At 41.0% G+C, this 27810-nt stretch overlaps 1 protein-coding gene across 1 annotated transcript; it reads right to left on the minus strand.

The window, feature by feature from the left end:
- Positions 1-946: 946 nt before the first annotated feature.
- ZBTB10 (zinc finger and BTB domain containing 10) lies at positions 947-27810 on the minus strand. Its single transcript, XM_048938595.1, has 5 exons — positions 26877-27810; positions 19540-20437; positions 7700-7873; positions 5447-5622; positions 947-3135 (listed from the first exon to the last, which is right to left on the minus strand). The coding sequence occupies exons 1-5, from the start codon at positions 27792-27794 to the stop codon at positions 2830-2832; spliced, it is 2472 nt and encodes an 823-aa protein (XP_048794552.1). The 5' UTR covers positions 27795-27810; the 3' UTR covers positions 947-2829.

Here is a 27810-nt window from a genome sequence, read left to right on the forward strand (position 1 = left end):
GAAATTCACTTATGCACTGAAAGTAATATATTTAAAGTAACATCTGATAGCAGCAGAGAGCTGCAGATCACATTCAAACAAATCAGTTTGGTTCTCCAGCACAAGACTGGATCACCATTAAATGTCTCACCCCACCTGCTGAAGAGTTAGCATCACATTGCAGTGCTCATCCCTCTCCCTTCAGCTCTACCAAGAGCAATTACATGCAACATCTAAGGACAGCTCACCACTACCAAGGAAACAGTGATTGTCACAACGCAACAGAACGTTAAGGCCAGTGAGTAATAACCAAATATTTATAAATAACACTGATTTCTATTAAATCCTGCTTTTCCAAATATAACCAGAATAAAGCACAACAATTCTGTAGTGTACCAAGTGTATATTTCAATTTACTGTATGCAGTCTAACAACAAATTTGGTCATAATTTACCAGATATACATAAATGATTTAAGTAGTAAAAGAAGATTCAGTTCCAAGAGAATAAGTTCATACCTCGAGGAAAAAATAAACAAACAAAAAAATCAACAGAAAAAGGAAGATACATTGAGAATGTAGAGCCAGGTCCAGTTTCTAAGCATTAAGTGAGCAGTATTCTAATAAAGCAGATTTAGGTGAATTTCAGATATATATATATATATTTATATATATAGACAGATCTACCAATTGTAAACTATGGTTTTAAAGGGGATAAATGGGATGGAAAAATCTTTATGCTATACTTACATATTCACAAAGCAGAACATTACTTTAACGTTTAAAATACTTTTTCATTCATATCATCTTTGCCCAACTAATTTCTACTTTGGACCCCACCAGAATTACACATTACTTGTTTCAGTATAGAACAATGAGAATAAAGATGTACTCTTCAGTGTAAAAAAAAAAAAAAGAAAAAAAAAAAGAAAAAAAACAAAAGAAAAAGAAAAAGGCACCCACCCACCCCACCCCGAGAAAACTAATCATCTGTCAGGTTTACAATAACGTGGAAACTACCAATGAAACAAATTGATGATAAAATAAAAGGTATTTTAATTCCCATATAACTGTAGTTCAAACTCAGCTTCAATCAGCAAAAACAATGTCTTCACATCGTGTTACTGTTCTACTGATGGAAAGGACAACAGTACAGCTCGTCTCTTTCAATACATACCAACTTGGATCAGATGGAGCACCGTTAAGATTCTGTCCATCAAAGCATAGCTCAAGGTTATCACACAACTAGCATAATTTAGTTACCTGATATAAAATAGGAAAAATATACTCCTTTTAAAATGAAACAAAGCTGAAGAATATGGTGACCCTCAATTGGTTTTTATACAGTACTGTCACACTGGCCTAGCTATGTGTTATGGTAAATGCTCTGCATATTTACTCGCTGTGACATAACAGCACATCAGATGGATTGTTCTGATGATTGCCTGAACTCGTTTGTCTTCGGCTAGACAACACACAAGAGTTTAAGATAAAGATGTAATGCCCTCCCCTCCCTACGAAAGAGGCCTGAAAATCATTGGTACAATATTACAAGCTTAAGAAAAAAAATCCACATCGCTACAAAAATTCAAGTTTAAATGCCTTATAGAAAATTTGAAATAAAGAGCATAGGGAGCAGATCATCCTGAAAAGTACACAACTCAAGGAGCGTTGCTTTGCTTTGGACTTTGTTTCGTTTTCCTTTTTTAAAAAAAGAAAATCCAGCAAATTAAGTCAAATGTAAAAGAGTTCAATGTAACTGGTTTATATTAAATGCTAGCAATATCCCATTAAATACAAAAGAATAAAAAATAGTTTGTGTTCATTTTAAGTGACGAACGATGGGCACAAGAGCCTAGTGTCCAATTTGTATCACATCAACTAGCCAAAAAGCGGACAAGAAATTATATATCAAAAAGTTGTTTAATATGACACTTTCTCCATTCCTTGGACTTTTATTTTGTAGGACTGAGGTATACAGCAGGGAAGTAAAAAATGTGAAGGGGGGGAGCCTTAGAGGGGGAAAGGAGCTTTATTACAGACGCTTTTTAGTATGACTGTCTCTGACTAAGTGGCAGAAGAGCAGCCCATGCTCTGGTCAGTCTGTTACTTTGATAACCAGTCATTTCTCCTGCAAGATTGCTCTGGAACTGTTAAGTCAATAGCAACTTTCTTGAAAATTCAAAACTGTAAGGAAATAGACTAAATTAATGCCATTATTAACTTCTCCAGTGCTTATCACCTGTACCACCTGCTGGCTTAAAGCCAAAACTTCTAAAACCAAATTTCAATAAATTCTTGGCATTATCTATGATGCATATTTAAGTAATTGGCTTTCACCTATCAGCATATGGGAGAGGTAAAGTTTGTATGGCAAAGACATGCTTGTGGAAGCAAGCCCACTAGCCCAAATTAGCATTACTGGTTCACTAGAAGTATGAGTGGATTTGGGGATGCTGTCTTTGTACTTCCACACCAAGTTGCAATCTTCATTCATGTTAACAGATACATGAATGTGTAATGTAAGTACAGTTACTATATCTGAATAGGACCCAAGTAGCTATATCCTATAAATAATAAAAAATACATTTTTCTTTTGATAACTGACTGTAGATGTGAGGACTCTGTATAATTCAACCCAACGGTTGTATGCTGTACAGTCCTGTGCAAATATCATAAAAAATTAATAATCCTTTTTTTTGCTATAAGGCTTTGACCCTACATTTTTCACAGCAACTTAACTACCATCCAGCCTGTACCATATTTCACAAGCCTTCAGTCCAAAATTCAAATAGTCAAATAGTCAATCCATACAGTGTCCATCTGCAGCACCCTGAAGTCATATGCTCTCGTCAGTCATCTAAAGGCATACAAACTTCACCAGATTCATCCCATCGAGACTGGTCATTCTGTTCTTCTACGTCATCACCAAGCTCTTCATCACCTTCTCCCACTTCGTTTTCTTCATATTCTTCATCCCTAGGGAAATCTGTGTCCTGCACCTGGTCTGCTCCCTCTTGCCCTCCAGGCTGAGATTTATCTGCACAGTCTACGCAAACTCCATAGCGTCGAGATCCGTGTCTTATTCCAACACTGGCTGCTAGCATGAAGATCTTCTTACACACCATGCATTTATACTTTTTATCCTTTTTATGCACCTATGGAGAAGAAAAATCAACAGCTGAAAACACACGCATCACACTAAAATACCACTAATGATAATTACTAATAAAAAAATCACATAGTATCAACTCAATATTGTTCAGAGAAAGAGCACTACTAGAGATTCATTTCCACTTGAGCTATTCCCACAACCAACCACCACCTTACTGTTCAGCACATAGCTAAACAGCTGCCGGTTCAACAAGCAGTCATTGGCCACTCACTGCTCAAAGCCACTGAATGGCACAGAAGACAACACAAGTTTATGCTGCACACAGTACCATAACAGACTTGCTGTCACAGAATCACAGAATTGTAGGGGTTGGAAGGGACCTCCAGAGATCATCGAGTCCAACCCCCCTGCCAAAGCAGGTTCCCTACAGTAGGTCGCACAGGTAGGCATCCAGGCAGGTCTTGAACATCTCCAGAGAAGGAGACAATTTCCATTTAGAAAATTACCTTTACAATATTAAGCTCCAGAACCACCACAAACAAGAGTTTAAATTCTCTGGGAAATGGAAGAGCATTCCACCTCCCTACTCCCACTAGCCCATCAAGCAAAGCCAAGCCTAATATCTTTTCACTCCATTTCCACTTTCTTCCTTAGGGTGAGCCTGCACACAAAGTTGAACTACTGTGGACTAACTTGAGGAAAATAAACCTTAATATGTAGCCAATTAAGCAAGTGTTACAATGCTGTGCTTTTAAGAACAGGGAAGAATGAATATCAGACTACGTAACTAAGAGAAGAAGAACATAAAATTAGGCCAAGATACAAATAAGTACTTTAGTCCTTCCTAATCTCTACAGCTGATACAGGATGCATTTTTCTCCAGCACCTAGACTTCTTACCATACTGTTTTACACAAAGTAAAATTCTTTAGATGTTCCTTGTGTGAGGTGGGGGAGGAATTGGTTTTCTGAATCCACTGTGCACTGCAGGTTAAACACAGAATTGAACTGACTCTACAGTGATTTTCACCTTGCTTGACTTCATCTTTTCGGGAGGAAACATCTTTACCTCAAGACCTGGTCAGATACTGTAGGACAGAAAACTGAAGTGGCACTGTACTGGTCCTGTTACAAGATCTACAGGGCACTGCTGCTACCTTCTGGAATAAGGCACCTCCATGGTATCACCACCAAGGCAATAGTGACCTTACTTCCCCTACTGAGTCACAAAACTGCTCCATGCCATCATCACCTCCATCACCTATACACGATACAGGACAAGGTTCTTCAGACTTGGTAGCCCCTGATGTCCTCCCTTCATGGACTTATGTCTTCACCAAGTTAAAACAGGGGAGCAGGATGAGAGGGAGCAGTTTCATGGTGGAAACATATTTAAGGTGAGAGAATTCAAGTGGAACGTAAGGAACACTGGTTCTAAGATTTACTACATAACTATTAACATAACGTGCCTACCTGTGGAACAGTTCAAGAAATCTGAAAACTACTATTTATCAGAATCACAGAATGGCCTGGGTTGAAAAGGACCACAATGATCATCCAGTTTCAACCCCCTGCTGTGTGCAGGGTCACCAACCACCAGACCAGGCTGCCCAGAGCCACATCCAGCCTGGCCTTGAATGCCTCCAGGGATGGGGCATCCACAACCTCCTTGGGCAACCTGTTCCAGTGTGTCACCACACACTAATATCCTAATATCTAACCTAAACCTGCCCTGTCTCCATTTAAAACCATTCCCCCTTGTCCTATCACTGTCCACCCATGTAAAGTTGTATCCTCTCCTGTTCTTCAATACCTTCTAGAATTACATTCTCATAAGACTCAAGTCATCATTTTAAAAAAGGATTCTTAAGTGACTTTAGAAAAAAATATTACTGATGTAAATATAGTATATTCTATGATAACAGGTTAGAAAGGAAAGCTGGGAAGACTTGCAGCTCTTCACTGCATTCAGATAAAACCCTAGAAGCAAGCAGCATTTTCTACTTATTTGGGAATAAGAAGCCAATTGCAAGGAGGCTACAGAGATCTAGAGGAACCTTCACGATGAAGCAGGTTTAAAACATGTTGTAAAACAAGAATTGTTTTTATATTTTACTTTGTACTTTTAAGATGACAGCTTGGAGAAATACCATCATCTTCTCAACAGTAACATGAAATTACCTTGAAATATTCTCTCAGTGTTTTTTGATACTGCATGTTCCCAGAAATAATGAGAGGCAGTTATTAAATAGATAGATATCTTCATCCAATTTATTTACACTATGATGAATGTAAATGAAGACTCCACTTACACACACACACACACACACACACACACACACTGATGCCACCTACCAAGGAATGTCTCTTGACGTGCTCTCTTCGAGTAAACAGCTTCCCACAGATGTCACAACTGAAAGACCTCACGCCTGTGTGAATGAGCAAGTGTCTCTTTAGTGTTCTTCTGTATTTGGCTACATAATTACAGTGTGGACACTTCAGCTTGTTCATGATTAAAGTAGAGGAATCACCTACAAGAAAACAAGCCATCAGTAGAAAAGATGATGAAACAAGATTTTTTCAGTCTGTTCTGCCTAGTGAACAAAAATAAGCCAATGCCAAAGATGCCAAAACAATAAAGCACCCACGTGAGTTTTCATCAGCCACATCAGGACAATGTCTGCCTGCAGAACACTACAAATACTGGTGGGCCCAGCATGTGTGATCTTGCTAGAAAAAAACACTGATTTGTAAACAAGGAACATTAAGTACAGATCAATTATTTGAAAATAATTATTATTGCATGAGTCAGAGTAAGTGACTAGTTAGCAATATTCCACATTACAGAGGTCAACTATAATCAAAACCACTGTGCTCTGGATTCTGTGGCATTCAGACAGTTAAAACCTTCTCCCAATATTTTTCTTTTAGAACCACGTGCAAGAACCACCCACCTGAAGATACAAATCAGCAACACAATTTTAAAAAGGTATAACCAAGTAGAAATGAATGCTGACATTGACAAAAGGAGGACAGCAGAGACAACGGATTCTGAAATAGCTACAAAGGTGATTAGTTCAGATCTTAGCTTTTCTGCCCTCCAAATCTAATTTAGTTTAAGCACAGAAGAGAAAACAAGAGCAGAAAAGACTTCCGGAAGTAGCAATATCCCAGTTCTTTCTTATGAAGAGAGTTATTTGGATTGCTTGGACCAGGAACAACACAGGTTGCTCAAAGGTTATCTGCAAAACCAAGGTTTACTACAGCTGCTTTTTGCTACGTGAAACAGAAGAGCTTAGGATTCTGTGACAGTTGTGAAAAAGGACACATAGGAATAAAGATTTTGAGAAAAAGATATAGACTGGACTTACTGTGAGACAAGAATTTATGAACATGATTGTAACCACATACAAGGGAAGCATCCAAAAAGCTCAAAGGCCTCATGACTATGTATGAGAGTTTCTAAAATTCACACTGACAGGAAGAAAGCAAAACTGGCCAGTTATGTGCATGACTCTGTGTAAGATGCACACAGTTAAAAAGCATCAGAAACTCATCATGACATCCAAGTTAAATTTTGCTAGTATTCAAAGATGGGCCTTGGTATGTCTGAGTACTCACACAAGTTGCGTGTCACCACGTCATGTAATGGGTTATGTGGAAAAAACAGTTTCTGAGTTGTAGGGCTTTTAACTGCAGTCTTCTATACATCAGCAGGGTCTGGACAGATGGGCATCGGGGCTGTAGGACAGCAACTTAACAGCAGGCAGATCTCAAAAGGCCTGTTTTAATCTTTTGCTCACTAGTAAGTTTCACCTCTGATGCCTCTATTTCTTCCCTTGTAAAACTGAAATTCCTTGAAGTAAACCATAAACACAAGTAATATCTCAAAGTGCTACAGAGAAGCAGGCGTCACTACTGCCTGCTCCTGTAAGTTGCTAAGTTCTTCCTCTTCTTACTATGATACATTTTAAGTACCTAGCAATAACACTCTTAGATGTGGTGTTTTTGGGATACATTCCAAATGTATTCAGACAAAATAATTACACATAATTGTTCACTTGAATAGGTTAAGGCACAGAAGCTGTATAACCTACTCTTCCACAACACCAATCTGACTGAAGAGGGCTTTAGTTATAGCTGCACTGAGTTCAAAGCATTTACTGTGATTAAATTTGTATTTATATACACAGGGAAGAATACTGAGATGCACTTCTTTTATAGACAGATAAAAAGTTGATTAAGCATTCAAAGTCTATTTATCTGCTATTAGCTTACTAAGGAAGGTTAAAAAAAACCAACAGAACAAACTAACAACAATCACACCACTGAGGACTTCAGGCACCTACAAATTGAGGCACGATACAAGAGTTAAGTTATATTCTGTTTTCACCCTTCCACATATTTGAGTTCATTTTAGTCTCTCCAGATAAGCAGCTTTATTGACGTTAACCAAAAAGGTAAAAGGAAAGGGGGAAGAATACGTAAACACGTAATCTAATAAATCTCTATGGAAGTTAATCAAATATTACCAGCAGTGACACACAGGTTAAAGCACTTGTAGCAGAAGCAAAAGAAAGCAACCTGCTCTGTATCAGATATACTTGCCATTTTCCCAAGCATCCTTTGGCCAAGATTCTGGCAGCAATCCATACTTGAAATCACTTGAAGTACCCGGCAGCAGTCCATACTTGAAGTCACTTGAAGTACCCGGCAGTAGTCCATACTTGAAGTCACTTGATGTCCCCGGCAGCAGTCCATACTTGAAGTCACTTGATGTCCCTATTACAGACACAGTACTACTTCAGCTTTCCTGCTTATCATCAGTCAGTTTGTATCTCAAACTATTTATCTTTCTTGAACCGCAACAAAAAAGTTTAAAACGTTAAAACTCTTTCCATAGTCTTTCATAGTGAGATGAATAAAGCTGCATTCCTGATTTAAACGGAATTAGGTCTTTGGATTACTCTCCATGGCATCATTTTTTCTCCCCATCTTGAGAAATATTCAAAGCCTCTTTCATACCACAGGAGCATTTATGGTAAGGATATTTTATTCACTCACTATCATCATGACAGCACTTAAGAAGTTTTCCAGTGGTTTCTCTTCAGAGCTGCTATGTTCAGTGACTTCATCTGGTCTACCACAAACAGAGTACTGGTTGGTACAAACATACACGTTTTCCATCAGAAGTGTGATTTGCTTTATTGCTTTAAACTATCTCAGTGGTATATAAAGTGCTTTACATACCTTTATTTATATAAAGTCTCCCTACAGCTACATCTAAATCCATTTTTGGATAATCATCCCCATTACTCTATAACCACATCAATTCAAGAGATCATAATTATTAGAAATAAACCAGCTTGAAATACTAGTTTGGGTCTTTAGACAAGTTCTTCATGAAGTCTGTATGGTTTTTTGTAGCTTTTTCCCCCTCAGAAGAATAGAATTAGTCAGAAGCAAACAATAGCTTAAAAAGAAAAAGATATTTACTTGATTTTCACTTGTTTGAATTCTACACTTCTGTAATATCTGCATGAGTGAAAACAGATTGCATACAGCACAGAACTACAAATAGTTCACCAAAATCACAGTAGGCATTTGACAATCGTGTTTGTAGGTCAAAGACTCTTCTGGCAAGAGAGCAAATCAATCTTACCCCCGATCCTCAAGACAGGAGTTTGCTGGAAAACATGAACTCATAAATCCATTACTTTCCTCACAGGCACATAGTTGTTAAATAAACAAACTGCAATGGAAACTGGCACATTTCCTTTCATTGGTCCGGATGGTGCTGAGATCCCCACCACACTGGATTCCCAAACGTCACTGCTGTCAGAAACCTTGAGAGGGACTTCGCACAGCAAGTACTTCTATTTTTTCCTCTCAAGCCTGAGACAGTCAGTTTTAATAGTCCACAGACTTTTTCACTTGTCCCTATGCTGCTCGTTCCAAGGATTTTTCCAGGAAAGGAAATTCTCTTAGAGGATAAACTACATTTTCATACAGCTAGTGGTAAAAGCAGCACACTGAAACACTTCTGACTTCCAGTTTTACTGGAAAAGAAAGTACAGATTATATATCTTCACAGTATTAGGCACAGACATTAGTCATATTTAAGGCTCAAGCAGTATTACAGTTGGCAGCAGCAATTGCAGCTGCAACATGAGAAGACAACGGTTCAAAAGAAAATAAATGAACAAATAGGAAACGTAGAATTTTACCAGATCTTTCACACAGTGGCAAACGATAAGCAAAGCAGCCGCCAAACTACAGGGTCAGCATAAAGCTATTCCATCTATCTGAGCTTTTCACAAACTGAGCTGGATTGGACAAAGTAAGAGAAACATCAGTATTTTAATTAATCCACCTTAATATTTTGATATAAAAAGAAATTTGGGGATATATGGGGGAGGTAAGACACACTCTCCCTCCACATGATAGTGAGAGCAACAGTTTAATAAAACCCTTTTAAACTACAGACTCTAGTCGTTCTTATGTCCAAAAGAGGCAAGAACTCCTTACGCTAATTTGAAGCTATATACTCCTGCAATGCCAGCTCAACAGCTCAAGCAATAGAACAGATACCCTATGGACATGCCAACTAAACATTCCTTTGAGGTGAGCAGTAAACCTTCCTTCAGCAATGTGCAAGAAATGAAGAAGCACTGTTGTACATCTCTAGGCAACAGCAAAGAGACCTCAGGGCCCAAAGCCTCCGAATTAAAGCAGGCTTTGGGAGCTAGCAGAGAAAAACAAAACTGTAGTTTAAAACATTAGACTTTTTATTTATAAGCTGTCTCCCTCTGCCCCAATAGAAATGCCCTGCCTCTTGTTGAAAACAGAAGATCTACAGTTGAAGTACTTTAATAACTTTCCTCTCCCTTATAAAAGGATTATCTGTAAAATCAACAGACAAGGACTGGACTGCTCACAGGTGTAGTGCACACTGTGCACTGGCATATTACCTTACTTCCTTCTAAGTAAGCATACACAAAAGACTGCCAATAAGTAAAGATCGACCAAACCAATCACATTTATAACACTGATGCTTGGAGAGTTCTTCTGGAACTAAGAGGACACACACTGAATGTCATAAGGATCACTTCTGCTCACGGCTGATATTGAAGTTCAAACAAACTTAAGAGCTCAAATCCCTGGGTAGGTCTAGATCTTAGTCTAAGACACGGCAGAGAGCCAAAGAGACTTAAGACCTATAGTCTAGTGCAGATAAAAAGCTACTAAATCTGTCTGCCTCCAATGCAAAAAGACCTGCTGCAACATGAAAGAACACTGGTATAGATACCACAGGAGATAAGAGGTTGCTGCAGACATTTCAGTCTCTGCAGAATAAACGACTAAGTAAATCCTAATTACACCTAATACTTATTCCTTCTCAAAATAATTGTTGACTTAGAAAGCCTACTTTCTAGACAGAACGTATACCCAATGTGTCCAAAACAACTTTGAATGTCCAATGGCTCATCCACACAGGAAAGACACAGAGTGCGACCAGGAAGCGCAATGCCTAGCCTCTAGCAGCTTCCCAAGGTGGACACAGAGTCTACAGTCAGACAAGCTCCACACTGTTGCTAAGCTAGGCATAAGATGCTAGAGGACCCAACGGCTCAAATCAGTCTCTCCCATTACCCCCACCCAGGCTACAGATCCTCTCAAACCTGCCTGCAGCTGCAGTCACTGTCTAACTTGTTCCTGCCAAGGTAACACAGCCCAACTGATTTTGACAGAAGACCGAGGGCAACAGCATAAAGCAGTTGTGCTGGTAGATCAGACAGAGAGGGAGGGGGACACGAGAGAACACAGATAGTAGGGAGGAAAACAAAAAAAGGCAAGTAATTAGAAGCAATAATCTTCAGACCAGTTCATCTGTCTATAACCTTATCTTAATCAAAGCATGCCTTTCGACAGCGTTGTTCATTTCTAAAAACAGGTGTAAGCTAATAATTCAGATGTCAAATAGCCTCCAACATCCAGCCATACTCAGACTATGCATGGAGAAGAGGTTTCTACCAGCAGTGCCATGCTTAAAAGAGAAACAAAATCAAAAGAACAAGCCACAAACCGAAATAATAAGAATAAAGCAACACAAACTGATTAACTATCAGCATTAAAACTCTCAAGATGTCAGTCTGAGAAGAGATTAGGACAGTTCCAAATACAATTAAGTGGTTGTGTAGGTTTTTACACAACAGAAAAACTTACAAAAGAGTTTTACTCTCCAAAATGCGCTCCTTCTCAGACAAAAGGATAAACTAGATTCAGGCACTGAAGTTTTACAGGCAAGAGATGAGGGAGTATCGTCAGAAAGAAAACACGTGAGCAGAAACATCCTTAGCTTGACAGTTCTGCTTTTTCTGCATCCAAAAATCTGCTGAACTTCTGGTAAGGAAAGGAGACACTGGGTGGGAGAAGATTATGTAGATCAATGAGAAGATCAATGATAGAAGCCTTTGAACGGGTCATTACAGAAACGGATACGGAGGTAAAGTGCATGGAAGGACACAAAACTTCACAGGAGATATAGCTGTCTGTAATACATAACTTCTGTTTTCTAAAAGCCATTCCAAAAGAGAAGGAAAAGGAGCATGGCTTTTCCCTGCAACTTTTCTGACACTTGACTGTTTATTCAGACCAATTTAAAAAAGACAGAAAGTAGATCAGATAAGCGATTAGGCCAGAGCTTTCAAGGATTGTAAGGAGAGCACTGGTAATCTACTGATACAATCTGGCTTGCTATTAGAGCTGGATTTGTTGCTTATGTTAAGTAACATGTGACAGAAAAAAAACAGCACTGCCAAGAGCTACATACTGGCAAGGTGAAGAAAATACATTGTGCTGTTCATTCCCAGCGTATTACTCACTTCTTTAACCTTGCTTCTGAAAAGAGGTCAAAGCAGATTACTTCTGAACTGCCTCTTGCAACAGAACCCTCTGACAAACTTAAGATATTTTGCCAATCCAATCTACTAACACTCCAAATACCACTCCCAATTGCTTGTAATTTTTTGCTATTTCCCATTCATGAAAACTGGTTTACCGCTTTAACTACGGAAGCAGAACCACTAAATAACTCTGCCAGATAACCACCAACTGCTGCCAAACAATAATCTATTTATTTTATGTTCCTTCCAAAAGTCTGTTGTTCACTGTCACTGCTTATAAAGCTAGCTTGCTGATCTCTCCATAAAGGCTACAAACGTGAAATGTGAGCTACTAAGGGCTGTCCTGATCCACATCATTTATTTGTGGAGGAGCTACTGATCTCAGGGAACAGACTCAAGGAAGAACTTAGATCAGAAGGAATCTCTGAAGGTCACTTAGTTCAACCCAGCTCAAAGCAAGGCTAACTTCAAAGCTGGATTATATCTGGCTTTGAACCTTGCCAAGTGTTAAATGTCTACAAAGACAGAGGTTCCATAAACCCTCTAAGAAATCTGCTCCAACAAAACTGCATTCACAGTCCAGTCTGCCTACAGGTAGAATTTGCCTTGCTGCAACAGATGCTTTTCAGAGGTGCACAGAGGAACGCAAGTGTCTGGACTCATATGCTATAAAATCCACTTAAGACAGTGACAGACTGCAGGTATATGCCACTCCAGCTTCCCTATGCTAAATAAATTCTGTATCCCAGCCTCTCCTCAACATTTCTCCAGTTTTCCAGATTTCCTTAAGTACCCACCCACTGGACTCCCTCCTGCTTAATGATACCTTTCTCATCCTGGGCTGCCCTGAACTGGGCACAGTATTTAAATGTGGTCTTGCAAGCCCTGGATTCAGGGAAATTATCCCTTCTCACAGCCCGCTGGCTACGTTCTAGCTAATTTTGCCAGTATGAGGTTAGCCTTCACTGTTGCTATGATGCATGGCTGACTCGCATTCAACTTGCTGCCCCCAAGGACCCTTGGTTCTTTTCCTCAGTTACTACACAGTCACCCAGTGCTCAGCTGTATGATGCAGAGTGGTAGAAGAAAAGGCATTCGGTAAAAAAGGAAAATCATCAACTTTATGCCCACTTCAGCCCTAACATAAGGGTTCTCCACACAGTAAAGCTGCTCTTTCTGCACTGGTAGGGAGTTGCTATTGCTCCCTATTTATCAGCTACATTTTGTTTTTAGGCCCTTCAAGAAAGAACTAAATTAAATCAAGACAAATATACTAAGAAAACATGCTTCTCCATTAGTATTTATTCTTACATAAAGACACAAGCACAGATACCATTGCTGCCTAGATTGTTGTAGTCAGAACAACATTCTATGCTAAACAGTTTTAAGAAAACATTCAAGAATGCTTAATTTATGTTAGCTTCTCTAGTAGTAGGCAGTCTTAGAAGTAGCAGCATCCTTGACCAAAATGATTATCTCAGGATCATCCATTCCAGACAGACTTTGCCAAAGCCTGATAAGGACAACCAAAGCACTGCGTCTTTTCATGGAGCTTTGAAGCACGGTACAGGACTAAGATGTAGACCTGTAAAAACACAGATTTGTACAAAACGAACAAAGAGCACAAATGAAAATCTTCCCAAAGAAATAATATAACCTTGCTATACAACAGTATCCTACTCATAGTATGAACTTTCTACAATGCAAATACTTCTGATTGTGTAAATTTACTGATGCCTGCCAGAAACCGGTACAAGAAAGAAATGCTGCCCATCTCAGTTTCTTCCACCCCATGAAATTACCCTGAGACCTGTGGGAGACAACTTCAGAATTCTCACAATGCACAGAGGATGAATGGTTGTACAGCAAAGAGAATTCAACAGGAGAAACTGAAAATACAGCTGAAAGGAAACATTCCCTGGTCAAACTTCAAGTCAGTTGAAACGTATAGCCCACTATACTATACCTACAAATGCTGAGGTTGACCAATCCTTTCTCTCAAACAAAACAAACAAAAGCAAAAGAACAACTAAACCCTAAGGCCTGCCAACCCCAAGAAACTGAACAGCAACTGTTCAATTTACACTTCTATAAACTCTTATGATACAAAGCCACTCTAGTGTAAAAGCACTCCAGGCAGTTACAGTAGTTTAACTGAATTGAACAGGTCTGCCAATGAAGAAAATCTGGAAGTTAAACGGGGAACTTATTGCTGTTTTAGTGTCAGTGAAGTCATTATTAAAAGTCCTTTAGCAGACCTCTAGCTGCAATCTAGGAGTAGATATGCATGTGAAGACAAACATGTAGGAAATCAGGGAGCTGTGGCAAAAAAAAAAAAAAAAAAAGACTATCTACTTTCTAGAATAATCATTATCAGGAAGAAAATACTGTTTTTTTTTTCTTTTTTTTTTTAATATTAAGTAATCTGTATTCTAAACACATTCCATTACAGTCAGCAGCAATCCAAGAGGATCTGAAACTTCTCAATCAAAATCACTTTCACTGCTCAGATTTGACTTTCTCAGCTACGTTTTTGAGGCACAGAAGGGAACACAGCTGAAAGAATGGCACAGCTAACTTCTGCAGACAGAGTTGCATATCCCAAATGAATCTGAAAGATATACAGCCTCTGCTTTTCTTTATGGAGTTGCTGCCACTATCCTTACCATTTCTTAAATAGCTGAGGTAATGGAAAGATTAAGTCAGCGCTTTAGACTGATGAGTTCTTTAATTCAAAATGCTGCCTGTGTTTTGAGTGCATCCCTTAAGATCATAAGATCAGTTGTCTATTCTATCAGAACGTGGGAATCTACCTGTATTCAGGATCATCCCTAACAGAGGCAAATTTACTGGGCTGGACTCCTGGTTATTGGACTCTCTGGATGTCTTTCAAAATCCACAGGGCCTTTATTTCCTTATTACATAGGAAATGGAGCAAATAGAGAGGTTAAACATTCATTAAACAATTCTAATCCTTCAACCAGGGTACAGTACGAGGAAAGAAGATTGGGGGAAAAAAAAAAAAGCTTCCTTTCCTAATGCTGTATTGGTTTTCTTCATATGCAAGACAGTCCAGACAAGCTCAAGCTCATCAGTCTTGATTTCTTCAAGTAGAGAGTTACTTAACTCTACTGTAAAATGTTTATCAAGTTACGACTTGAGGGAGCAACATATGACAAAAACTGTGACTAGCACTACATTTTTTATAAGCAGCTTCAGACACTATTTGTAACATTATGAAAAGTAGTTGCTTTTATAGCCAACTGAATGCAAATCCTTCTTTAGTTTTCTAATCCTTACTACAAACCTACAAATTTATCCAGAACAACTTTTTTCCACAAAAGGCTGTTTTCACCCTGTCCTTGTTTTGTTACCCTTTTGTCAGATGCCCTCCAAACTAACATTATCACATTACGTAGCCTGAAAATCATGCAAACAAATGGCCTGGTGTTAGCTTCACAAAACCAACTGATTACACCATTAAAACACTCCTAAGAACCAACATGGTCAGCTCTGGAAAGCTTAAGGAATAATAATTCAGTTTTGTTATGAAGTCTACGAACAGAACACATATTCCAAAACACAAACTCAAATGGAAAAACAATTCAGTCACGGTGTGAATTTATAAAATCTACAAATAGACAGTAAAAATATCATTAATTAGAATCGCTGAGCTTCCATGTACTGGAAACTGACTAAAAGATACCGACTGATCGCACTGATATTTCCTCCATGGTAAATGGTTAATTGCAGGATGCACTCTGGTTGTAAACAGTAAAGGCATTTTTAACAGATTATCAACTAGAAGGGAAACAGCAAGATAGATTGTACAGTTCAGTGAGAAGGAACTCAGCTATTTTATTTCACATAGTTAAACCTGGGGAACATTTGAAAGCATCAGTAGAAGTAGATAAACGAAGCAAAACCAAATTCAATTTCAAACTCATCTCAGTTTTACAAAGTGTTTTGCAGCTCAACGTGCTCCTTACAGGCAAGGTGTTAAATACAAAACCACTGGTAATGCAGAGTGAGAGGAAGGAGAACTGAAGTACCCTCATAGCTATCTGTGGGAAAACTCACGTTCACCTTTGCTTTGCTGGGCTAAGAGGCAAAAGCATAACTCAGAAATTTTTACTATGACTTATCTAACACCTTCCTAGTAGTGCCCAATCAGAAACTCCAATTAGTACAGAATTTAATTAAAAGGCTTTGGGCTGGTTTCCCCCCCCCCCCCCCCCCATCTCTGTGCGTTGGTTTCCATTTTAAGTTTTCATTCTGAGAGCAGCAGTCCTTAAACTGGCTTCCATTCCACCATGCCATCTATGGTACTTCTTCCCCCCTTTGCAGAAAAGCCAAACAACCTAAAACCATCATCAAGGACACAGCAACTCACTTTGCATGTAATCAGACATCTAATAACCACAGCTGGTGTTAGTTATCCCCATCAGCACACCACAAAGTGTAACTGTAGAAGCTCATTCTTTCTCTTTCAGCAACCAAAGGGACAGCAAGTGTACTACTTAGCTTGCATCGCAAGAATTTACTATTCATTCTTTTTCTTCTAAACACATTGTCTTATGTCTGCTCCAGAAAACATTTTCTCATGAGTTTTTAACTGCCTATTCATTTTGTTAGTTCTTCCATCTTCACAAAAAAAACTTAATCCACAACTGAAAAGTTATCATGTAACCTGCAAGTTATTCTACAACCCATTCTTGTCATTCTTCCAATTCCCCACTCTTTCTTCTCGCTCTCTCCTCTCTCTTGCACCTTTTCTTGGGTCTGGAGGGAAGAACTACAGAGTGTTTTGCAGAACAAATGCACATATCATCTATGGAATCTACCTTAACTTATCCAGCATGCAGTAGAGGAGAAAACGCCAGCTACTGAAGCATAATTAAGACTGAAAGTAAGCAGTAGCACGCTCTACCTCCACCATCTCTCACATAAGTTTTTTAAAAGTAAAGGTTTTAGTATAAAGTTATTAAACGTGGTTTCCAAAGTACTTAGTACTTTACTTAGTACTGCTCATGTTGCAGTCAAAGTACCAAGGAGATCATTAGTTGACAATACTCTATGTTTTTTTTAGTTTACTTACAAAATGAATTCACTTTCTACAATCATAAAGCTTTCCATGATTTTGGACCCGACACCACAGCATAAATTCAATACATTTAATACAGTTATTTGCATCAAAATGTAGCATGAAATATATTTTATGACTTAATTCTGCAGTACAGAACAAGTTCAGTACTTGTTCAGTCATCACTGAACTGCCCCACTATCTGTTACTTCAACAATAAAGCTCCAGCACACCTATTCCAAGTCTGCAGAAAGCAAACAAGCATTTACTTCTGTAGCTGAGCACACCATTTGTTAGCTGGATTACTCTCTGTAATGTTTTAAACAGTAAAAAACCGTAACTGTCTAACCCAAATAAATCAGAAGTAAAAACCACGCACTAAATTGCGTCAGGAACTCGATATTTGTGCAATTTCTGGCAACTCAGATCCCCATTCCTGCTCCAGACTTTCTGCTGCTCTTCTTAAAGCTGCTGCAGCTAAATGCATGCTAGCAAGTAGTGCCACGCAGCACAAGTAGATCTGTTAATGTGCCTGCTGAAGACCCAATCCTCCTACCATACACACTCAGAACTATTTTTACGTCAGGCTCGATCTAACACTGCTGCTGTGGACCCAAGGTCTGTCAGTGGTTGGCATGTAACAAGCACATTTCTGAAACACAGCTTCCATTTTCCTTCCAAACAGAAGAAACTCTCTTCACAACATTAACAAAAGTACGCTAAGAGAAGATCAGGAAATCCACTTTACAAGAGCACTCTCAAGCTAAACTGAAAAGCTTGTGTGGACCTACCCACTGAGTTCGGAGACAAGTAGCCCCACTCAAGCATTCACAGAGCAAGTGTCAGTTCCTCAGCACAGCTGATTTCCCACATCTGCTCATGTTGTGTCACGCTACTTGCTAACAGCACGTCATCTCCTGTGTTGCCTGCTCCTGCTCTCAACCAAATATAGGTGCCTGTAGCTTCAGTCTGCAGTATTCTCTGTTGTCACATGTTGATGTGGTGCTCATGTATATGTGATGCAGCACAGAGATACCACGTGCCATCTGCTGGACTGCTATTCACGTATTGCCTCCTCACACCTCAGCAGCTGCCAGCAACAGAGATAGACTTCTAACACTGTGGGCAAAGGCATCTTGGGGCCCCAGTACAATTGGCTTGGTCACAGCACTCCTGAAAGGATTTCTTTCAGTCTTGTTTTTCAAGAACAAACTAAGGTCACCTCTCCTTCCACCAGAATAAAGACAGGTTTCCTAGACATTCCTGAAAACTCAAGTTGCTTTCAAATCTCCTTTTTTCATCACTGGAATACAATAATATCCACAGAAATACTATGTACCCACAGGTCTCAGTGCTGGTGCTTTTGTTAGACAGTTGAGTTTGGTGGGTTCTTTTTTTTCTAGCTAGTTAATTTACGTGTGGGTTGTTCCCCACCTCCTGATTCTGCCATCTGAACCTGAGAAGCAAAGGTCATTCACAAGCCTCTGAGATATTTGAAAAAGACATGCATTTTAAAATGCCTCAGAAACATTCATTTAAAGAACTTTGTTCTAGCTACATCTCACATCCATACTCTATTCAAGAGTCAACTCTGAAACTACAAATATTCAGAAGTCATACTTCCAAGGTTGATAATCTACCTAGAAATGATACAGACAAAAAACAGTATTTCAAAAATACATGTTTCAGCTACTCATGCGATATAATACTAATTAAAAACTACATTACCCCAAATTCTATGTGATAGTATTTACCTAGAACACACTTAACCTTATTCTAGCACTTTTATTAACTAATGATCCTTGAGAGAAAAAAAGAAAACAAAAAACCAAGGCCACGAAAAGTCAGATCCCAAGATTTGTTTAAAGGACAGTTCAACACAATGATCTCTCCACTACATGTCATTGTGGTGTCTCTTCCCCATCTGCTGTGTAAATCTGTCTGCTTTAAGAGTTAACAGGCAGCATTACTTCATCTTGTAGCTTTCCAGATATCCACAGAATCAACAGTATTGCAACGTTGATTTCTGCTTCTTGTTGAGACTCAAGGAGATGACCACAAAAATTTTTGCTAGTGAAAGGAAGGAAAGTAATAAGGCCATCTCCATGCAATCAGCATCAGCTATCACGTCTTGATTTTGTGCCTAATTTTAGCTAGAGATTAAAATGTAGACATGAGGATTTTAGCTTCTACTAGCTGATAAGGACCTGCAACCAAACCTCAGTTGTAAAGAACACGTTACGTACCACATGGGATGGGTTAGACAGTTCTTTTCTCTAGCTGAAGATGCACTGCTGCAGCACAAGAGGGAGAAGCAGGTTGCTGAATAACGCTAAATACATGCTGATTTTACTAAAACACCTTACCCACCACCATGCCTGTAAAAAAGTCACATTGCCATATACTTCATTCAGAAATTTAATTTTCAAATTAAGTGATTGATATTAAGCAATATTTACCTGCTTCTTCTTTAATGAATGACAGATCTTCTTCTGGATATGGGACTGATGGTTGCAACACTGAGCAATCTTCTGAGTTCTCTTCAGTATTAGGCGGTATATTATAAATAAATCTTTTTGCAGTTTGGTTTTTCCTTCTTGCTTTTCCAGGTTCTTGAACTGATTGTCCCTGTGAGCCCATGTCATTCCACACAAAAACTTTTCCCTCACCTTGAGACTCATTTTCGGCCATTTCAGGTGAGCTGTCCTGGACCCAACTGCAGTCATTCATTTGGTAGCTTTCAATTTGGGCCTCATCAATAGAGTAACCATCGTTCTCAGTTTTTATGCTACTTGCCAAGTTGGTAAGGTTTCGTGTTGCCCAGAAGCTGGCAACTTTCTGATCCCTTGGAGACATACCATCCCTACTGACAGACCTCCTGTTATAATCCACGACAACGGTCTCCGGAGCTTCTGATTTTATACTTATGTTTAAGGCATCTTTAATGAAATTGCGGCAAGACTGGACAACCTCCGTCATCTGAAGGTAGCTGGCCACTGACATCACTTCAATGGCATTTTGGCTCGTAAGCACGAGGTTCCCAGAATACAAGAAGTCCAAAATGACAGAAAAACCTTGAACAGCAACAACATCTAAATAGGTAACAGTGGTTTGGTTACGGCTTTCTTTGTTTGTAAAGCAATACAGAGTCTTAAAGAAGCGGCTGCCTGCAACCAGGATGTTCTTGTGAGCTCTGAAGACTCTCCCACTCACCACAATATTGACATCACAAAGAATGCCTTTCTTCCTCTGCTCATTTAGTTCTTGCAGGAGCTGATAGCAGTAAGAGTTCTCATTTGGCCTGCTGTTAAAATCACAGTATCCTTCATTATTCAGTTCTGACGGTAACTCCGACTCCTGGAATTAGAAAGACAAACAATTAGCTTTTCACAAATGTTCTCTTTAGTCCTACAACACTACTAAAAGGATAAGAAACTAAAGGTAATGTTATTCCAATTTTTCTTAATTAGAATCTTGGTTATAAATGCAGGCTGGAATGCCTGTTTGAAAGAACATTCCCATCATCTAAGAATCACGTTCCCAGACTGCACCCTCCTCCCATATGTGGAACGAAACCACAAGAAAATTGCCATAAGGACAAAGGAAATAAAATTTGGGCCAAAAGTGAAGTAAGATTTAGCCAAGAATGAAGTACTTGACTTTGTTAATCCATACATATCAAAGATTCGCAGTCTCTTTCCTAAGATTTATCTGGACAGCTCTCACATGCGCAGTTCATTCTTCCTTGGAAAACTCCAAGTCAATAGAGAACCTGGATCCACACTCACCAGTAGCTCATTACATAAAGATGATCAGTTTATCTCCCAACCTGTGTCTAACTGTTCTACATCTTCTAAAGAAACTATAGCATTAGAGTGCTTGTAACAACAGGTGCATTTTCACAAATTAGGAATTTTATTTTTTTTTTTAATTTCCCACTGTAGAGGCCTTGGACTAAATACTGGTAATACAAGGGAACAGAATGCTGCGGGTGCCCAAACAAATGTTAGGCTTTCGTTACACTACTTAGCCAAGACTTCCTTGAATCAAACTACACTGAAACTTCCCAGCAACACCATTTAATTGGTTATCATACATGGACAACACGTACTTATATGCCTCTCCATGACCTTGTCAAGAAGTGATCTTAAGCATAGCTTCAGACATTTCCCAGCAGTAGAATCAGACAATCCAACACCAAGAAATGAATTCCTAAATAATTAGTTCAGGCAGAAGCTGGTGAGTAACGAGAGGTTTGAAGTAGATTTTACAGTACTTTATAACTGTTGTTTAGACAGTGATGATTCAGACCTGCTACAAGAGAAGCAGCTAGAACAAAGCAGAAAACAACAAAAAAAACCCTCATACTTAAATTAATTCATAGGTGACATCAAGAGCATTGACGATGACACCACCTTTTTTTCCACTAGACCTCTAAGAGACCCTTCCCAGCAATTAAGAATAGTTTGGAACTGGCTGGTTCCATTATGATTTTGGATAAGAATAGACTGCATTTTGCAAAATTCTTTCCTCTAATTTTCAAAAGTGACTCACAGACCCAGGAGTTAGGGGGCATTAAAAACTGCACTACCTCAACATTACAGGTCAGCTTCAGTAAGTGGGTTTTCATGAGCTCATGATGTAAACTGGGGCTAGAACGTATCCTGAAAATGAGTACTACCCTTAATCTGGAATTATGGCGGAATTGGCTGTATAAAGAAGCCATTTTCCACCATACAGGAATTACTGCCCTAAATCAGCACTTGCTTCAAGTTATAATCCCAGTGTGGATCACTAGAATGACAGCTGAGGTCATAGAATCATGAGGTCAAACTAAATACTTCAGAAAAGATTATTTCTATCTCTAAGCAGCAAGCAACGTCCAACATGATCAGAGGAGAAATTTTCCAGCATCTCCTGCAGAGAAAATTCAGTTTGCTGCCACATTCAAGACACTTCTAAACCTCTACCCTTTTTGGAAAAAAAACTTCAGTGGAAAAAAAGAAAAAAAAAAAGAAAGCAGCAGCAAGACAAGCAATTAGGCTTTTATGTGAAAATGAGGCACAGATCTTCATCCAGCCTCAGCTTACTTCTTTCTGCGTGCTCTCTGACAAAGGCAAGCACTCCCTCTGATCAGAGCACTGAAACAGGAAGCACGTCGCAGATGCGACAGCTCAGCCTGCCACCGAGTTCTGAGCATTTCAGAGCCAGGCAGACTTTCTCTTAGTCCACAGTACAGTTTCAAAACTCTGACTACACTGACTTTGGGTCAGAATAAAAACAGAAGTGACAGTATTGAAGTGTCACCACTCTGGTCGCAGCCAAACATCAGTGGCTTGCGTCTTACACACAGTCAGGCACACACCACAACACCTGATGGAACTTCATTTCCTGAGAACAGGCAACATTGAAAATTACTTTGCAGAAGGCCTTTTCTTTTTATGCTTGACTACACAGAAGCAAGGGAGAAGTATTAGCAATTAACAGAGTGCATACACATCTTTTTTTCCACCTAACTGCAGTACTGAACACAAGAGGTTAACTGCTGTTGGAAGCCAACAACTCTAATGCTGTACCGTGAGTTAAACGAAAGCCCTGACATCAGAACAGTTAACAAGTCTGTGCAAACCAAGTGTGACAGAGTTAGCATTTACTATGGGAAAAATGAAAAAAATGTAATGTCCCTTGGAGACTTTTAAACATCTCTCCTCTCTACAGAGAAAGTACAATACAATTCACTGGGAGGTAAAAGTTAAGAAAATAATTACAGGAAAAAAAAAAAAAAATCAAAGAAAATTTATTTTCAAACTTCTATTACCCAAGTTATGCTCATAGCAATCATCACAAGGGAACTGTTTTTCTGATGAGAACCACAAACTACTATTTCCTTAGATGCCAATTATATTTTCAGAATACAAACGAAAATATCCCCCTAGCTTAAGTTACCTCACCACCAAACAGCTTTGTCCTTGACAACTGATAAGAAACCCAGAATAGAATGGAAGACTTTCATTCTTGTTTGTGGAATTTCCAGCATCAGCCTGAAAAGCTTCCCTCTATAGGTGAGATTAAGCAGTGGTCTAACAGAACACGAACTGAGCTCCGTTTCAGTTAACTGGTCTCCAAATACACCCAAAGACAAAATGACTCCTCTGTATGCGCAGCTCAGTAGTGAAAGCCGCCTAAAAGCTAACTGTAGCAGAAAGACGATCAGAAGCACTACTAGAAACTTGCTTCCTTTCTCGCCGTGCCACCAGCACGCTCTCCTCCTAAGAGTGAAAGCAGAAGGGAGGTGAAGGAAAGCACTCTGACCACAGATTCCACCCTGGCTGTATGCATATTTAAAGCAGTAAAGCCACATTTTTGCAATCCCTTCCCTACTGCCACACCTTGCTCTACAGCAACTTTTCGATGCCCCCAAATTAATTCTCCTCCTGAAAAATAGATTTCTTACGCGAGTGTGGCTGCAGAGGGAAATCCTCTCAGAAAACAGCCCCATCAGCTGCACGCAGGACGCTCTGCTGCTGCTTCACAAGCCTCAGCATCCCTCAGCAAACTCAGCACTTGGGCACTGCTACACTAAGTGCCCAACACCCAACCGAGTAGCTCCGGGTCTGGGAAGAGCACTGCATAAATAAATCCACTGTAAGTGACCGTCCTTACTCTGAAGGCCTGACTGCCTCCTCAGCCAGAGTAATTGGAGAAGTTAACTTAGAACACTACAATGCAACTTTACATTTGAAGCGCGACTTCTATTCATCAGTGCACACACAAAGCAAACAATTACAGTTCAAATGGAAAAAGTAACACATCAAAGGCCTTCCTCCTTTTGGAGAGCTTCTGCTCTAAACCAACGCGCCTGCTAGGCTGGAGAAAGCTTTTCTGGCACTAATGCCAAAGCTCAGCTTCAAATTATGTCCACATAAAAATGTGTTTTAAGAAGCAGCTTTGAGGATAGGAACCACAAACAGATGATAAATCTGCAACTCGCAGATCTAAATTCATCACAGAACTAAAATGTTTGGCAGTGACTTCCGAGTAAGTCTCAATTCTTTTCAATTAGGAGAGAAATAATTCCTCCACAAGTCTATTTAACAGAAAACTGAAGATACTTTCAGACTGCATTATATCTCTCCTTAAGTTTTACCGTGGCAACACAAACTAGTTTAACTAAAACAGAAAGAAAAGAATGGAGATTTTTGTCTTCGAAAGCAGCACCAACCGACAGCTCCATACCCTTGAACTGCAGCAGCTGTAACCACTTGTGTGTTTTGGCATTCTGAATTAAAAGTATCCCAAAAATAAACTGAAATCATCACTCACTCCTTCATGAGTGTAATATCCAACAGACCTATAGAAATTTCCACTGCTTTACTGTCTTAACACCTACCATTTCCTTTTTGCACTTAAAGGTGGCACTATGCCATATGTTTATTAGCAGCTGCTAAACATGCCCTGCAGTTGAAAGTTGTCAAGTCAGGAATACATATGCATTGTCTCTAAGACAAAGAGTGAAAGACCTCTCCCAAATTTCATTAAATTTAAAAGGCTTTGCTGCCTCATTATGTACGTTGGAAATACAGTCAGGGTACGAACTACCTACTTCTGTTCCAAGTATCTGGTATCAAGGCATTAAGATAAAAATAGGGCTATTGTTTCGGCATTAGTTAAACATATGGATCAAGAGAAGGAGGAGTGCTTTACAGACGTGAAAGGGGATAATAAGGACACAATAAGTGCAAAGAAAACACCGATTCCTAACCATATTTACAGCAGAGCAAGTGTAACCCACAAGTGCACCACAGAAAAACTACAGTGAGTCTTGAAAAACTGAACTCCTCTCCTTGTAAGAAGTTCTCAACTCAAGTGCAATTGCACAGGGATGCACCCAGCAATGTTTCTACTCAAAATCACCATTCCTACAGCTACCTCACAGAAACTTACTTGGTCCAAGCCTTACCTTTAATATAGTGCAAAAGAGGCACGGACACTTACTGTTTCATTCATTATTACAATCATCATTTTTTTCCCCATAGGTTATTAGTGATACAAAGGCAGAGGATCATTTTATAAGGATTCTCACGACAAGGAAAGGTTAACATTCCAATGCAAGTAATACTTGCACTAACTTTTAAGCTACCCCTTTCTCCTCCACATCAATTAGTCTTATGACAAAGCATGGAGCGGAGGACATAAGGAAAGAGTATTACTTTTAGTAAGAAAAAACAGCATGGAGTATGTTTTATTTACACATAGCTAAGGGCAGTAAAAGAAATTTTCACATGTGACACGAAGTAACAATATCTGCTGGGAGGGAGGCTGCACAGTGACAGGACATACCTCTGTGGGGTAATCACCCACAGCAGGATGGCCAGGAACGTAACACACAAACACAAAACAAAAAAAAACATTATTGAAATAGAGAATAAATTGCAAATGAGAGATTCAAAATAGAAACTGAAGGTATTTAAGGCAAGACCGGCCAAAATACTGCAGAGTAAATAGCGAACCTCAGACTGCAGGAAACTGATAGTGACCTACCGCCATGAAGCGTGCACAACAGCCGCCTCACAAAGCCAGCGAAAGCACTCACCCAATAGGGAGCATTACTCATCTTAAAGGTGATCGTCGCCTTTATAAATCCCAAACAACGTCTTGGATGACTGCTATTACTCCACAAATCATAACGTTTGCTTTGCAATCCTGCAGGAGTTTCACACAAAACTTGCGTTCCTTTACAACTAGCTCTAAGAACATCACTCACCTAAGGTATCTGCCATCCTAATGCCCTACCCACAGATTACAGCAGCAGCTCTTGTCCAAGGTATCCTGAGCTCCTTAAGGTGCTCAAGCAACGCATTCAATGCAAGCACTAAGCTATGAGCTGGATGCCGGTACGTCTGCACAGCCACGGTAGGGGCTTAAAGGAGAGCTCAGTTCTAAACTGGGAGACCACAATGATTGGGGGTCTGAGTGCAGCCAACAGCTCCAGGATGAACCTAACCCACAGCACAGCACACTACAGGCCAGTTAGCCCATCTGAGTGGGCTTCAAGCAGCGCAGGCATCCTTTGGAAGGAAGGCTGGTGATTCAACGAGACCATTCCTTAAAACATTTGTGGATGAAAAGCATCGAATTCACCCCGACTCATCCATAAAAGCAGCCAAGAACTCCAGTAATTCTAAGTTCAGCAGGAAACAACAAAGAGCTCGGCCAATCCAAAAACGTTAGAGGAGATGCTGGCGTATTAACGCGGCTTTCAGGAAACCACATGTTTATCTCAAACAAACACCGAGCAATTACACATTTCTGGCTAAGTAACTCGATCTAGAGCAACCCGTTTGGTTAAGATTGAAACGGTGAAGCCCGACCCGCAGCAAACCGAGCCCGGACCACGGACACCCGTGCGATAGGACGGCGGAACAACGGCGATTTCACGGCGGTGAGCGCCGGTTTCACAGGCCGGACACTGCCCTGCCTCCGCCAGTACCGCAGGAGGAAGTTGTAACTCGCGTTTGTAAATCAGTGCAAGAACACTGCCGTGTATACGCAACTGCCGCCGCTTTAGATAAAGGCAGCCGGGGATGCGGGTCCGCTGAGCTGCGGACGATGCACGGAGTCGTGCGAGAGAGCTCACGCACGTGGGGAAATGGAAGGGGGAAGAACAAAACAACACAAAAGCCACCAGAAAAAAAAAAAAAAAAAGAAAAAAAAAAGAAAAAAAAAAGAAAAAAAAAAGAAGAAAGAAAGAAAGAAAACCTGCTAAAAGGGGAGGGGAAGGCTGGCCGCCGCCTACCTGCTCGGCGCTGCCCGGCTCATTGAGGCGATGCTCGGCGGAGAGGTGGTGCCGCAGCAGCAGGGCCCGCTTGTAGTTGCGGGTGCCCTTGCAGAGTTCGTCGTGGCCGCCGGGCACGGGGCCGCCCGCCAGGATCAGCTCGGGCGGGGCGGCGGCGGCGGCCGCGGCGGTGCACCAGGCGCAGGACATGAGGCCGGTCTCCTGGCAGTAGTAGAGCCATGGGAACTCCTTTAGCCAGGAGCCCTGGAAGGAGACGTGCAGCTTCTGCAGCAGCGACTTGGGCCTGGCCAGCGGGAAGTGCCGGACGCTCTCCCCCTCCCCCGCGCCCACGCTGCTGCCCTCCGCCTCGTCCCCGCCGTCGCCCCCGGACCGCCTGCTGCTGCTGCAGCTGCCGCCCTCCGCGCCGCTGCCGTCGCCGAGGCTGCCCCCTTCGCCGTCCTCCTCGTCGTCGCTGCTGTCGCTGAGCGAGCCGCCGTCCTGCGCCAGCTCCTTGCCCTCCAGCAGGCCCTCCGGCTCCAGGCCCTCCGCGCCCTCCAGCTCCATCTCCTCGTCCGCCCCCCGCCCGTCATAGCGCTTCCGCGGCCAAGCCGCCGCCTCGCAGCCATTGTTGGCCCCCGGCGGCGCTCCGCCGCCGCGGAAGGCCAGCGTCCGCCGGTTCCTCTCGGCGGGGGGCGACGCGGCGTCCGGCGGCGGCGGCAGCAGCAGCAGCTCCTTCTCGTCGCCGGCCGCCTCCAGCTCCTCGGCCTCCAGCCCCTCCAGCTCCGCTTCCTCGTCTGCCCCGCGCCCGTTCAGCGCCTCGGGGTCCCGCCGCTCCCAGGCCTCGGCCCCTCCGCCTCCCGCCGCCGCCGCGGCCGCCGCCGCCGCCGCCAAGCCGCCGCCGCGGAATGCCAGCGTCCGCCGGTTCATCTCCGCGAACATGGCGGGCGCGCGCGCC

Source organism: Lagopus muta, chromosome 3, assembly GCF_023343835.1.
Source record: "Lagopus muta isolate bLagMut1 chromosome 3, bLagMut1 primary, whole genome shotgun sequence".
Lineage (NCBI taxonomy): Eukaryota > Metazoa > Chordata > Aves > Galliformes > Phasianidae > Lagopus > Lagopus muta.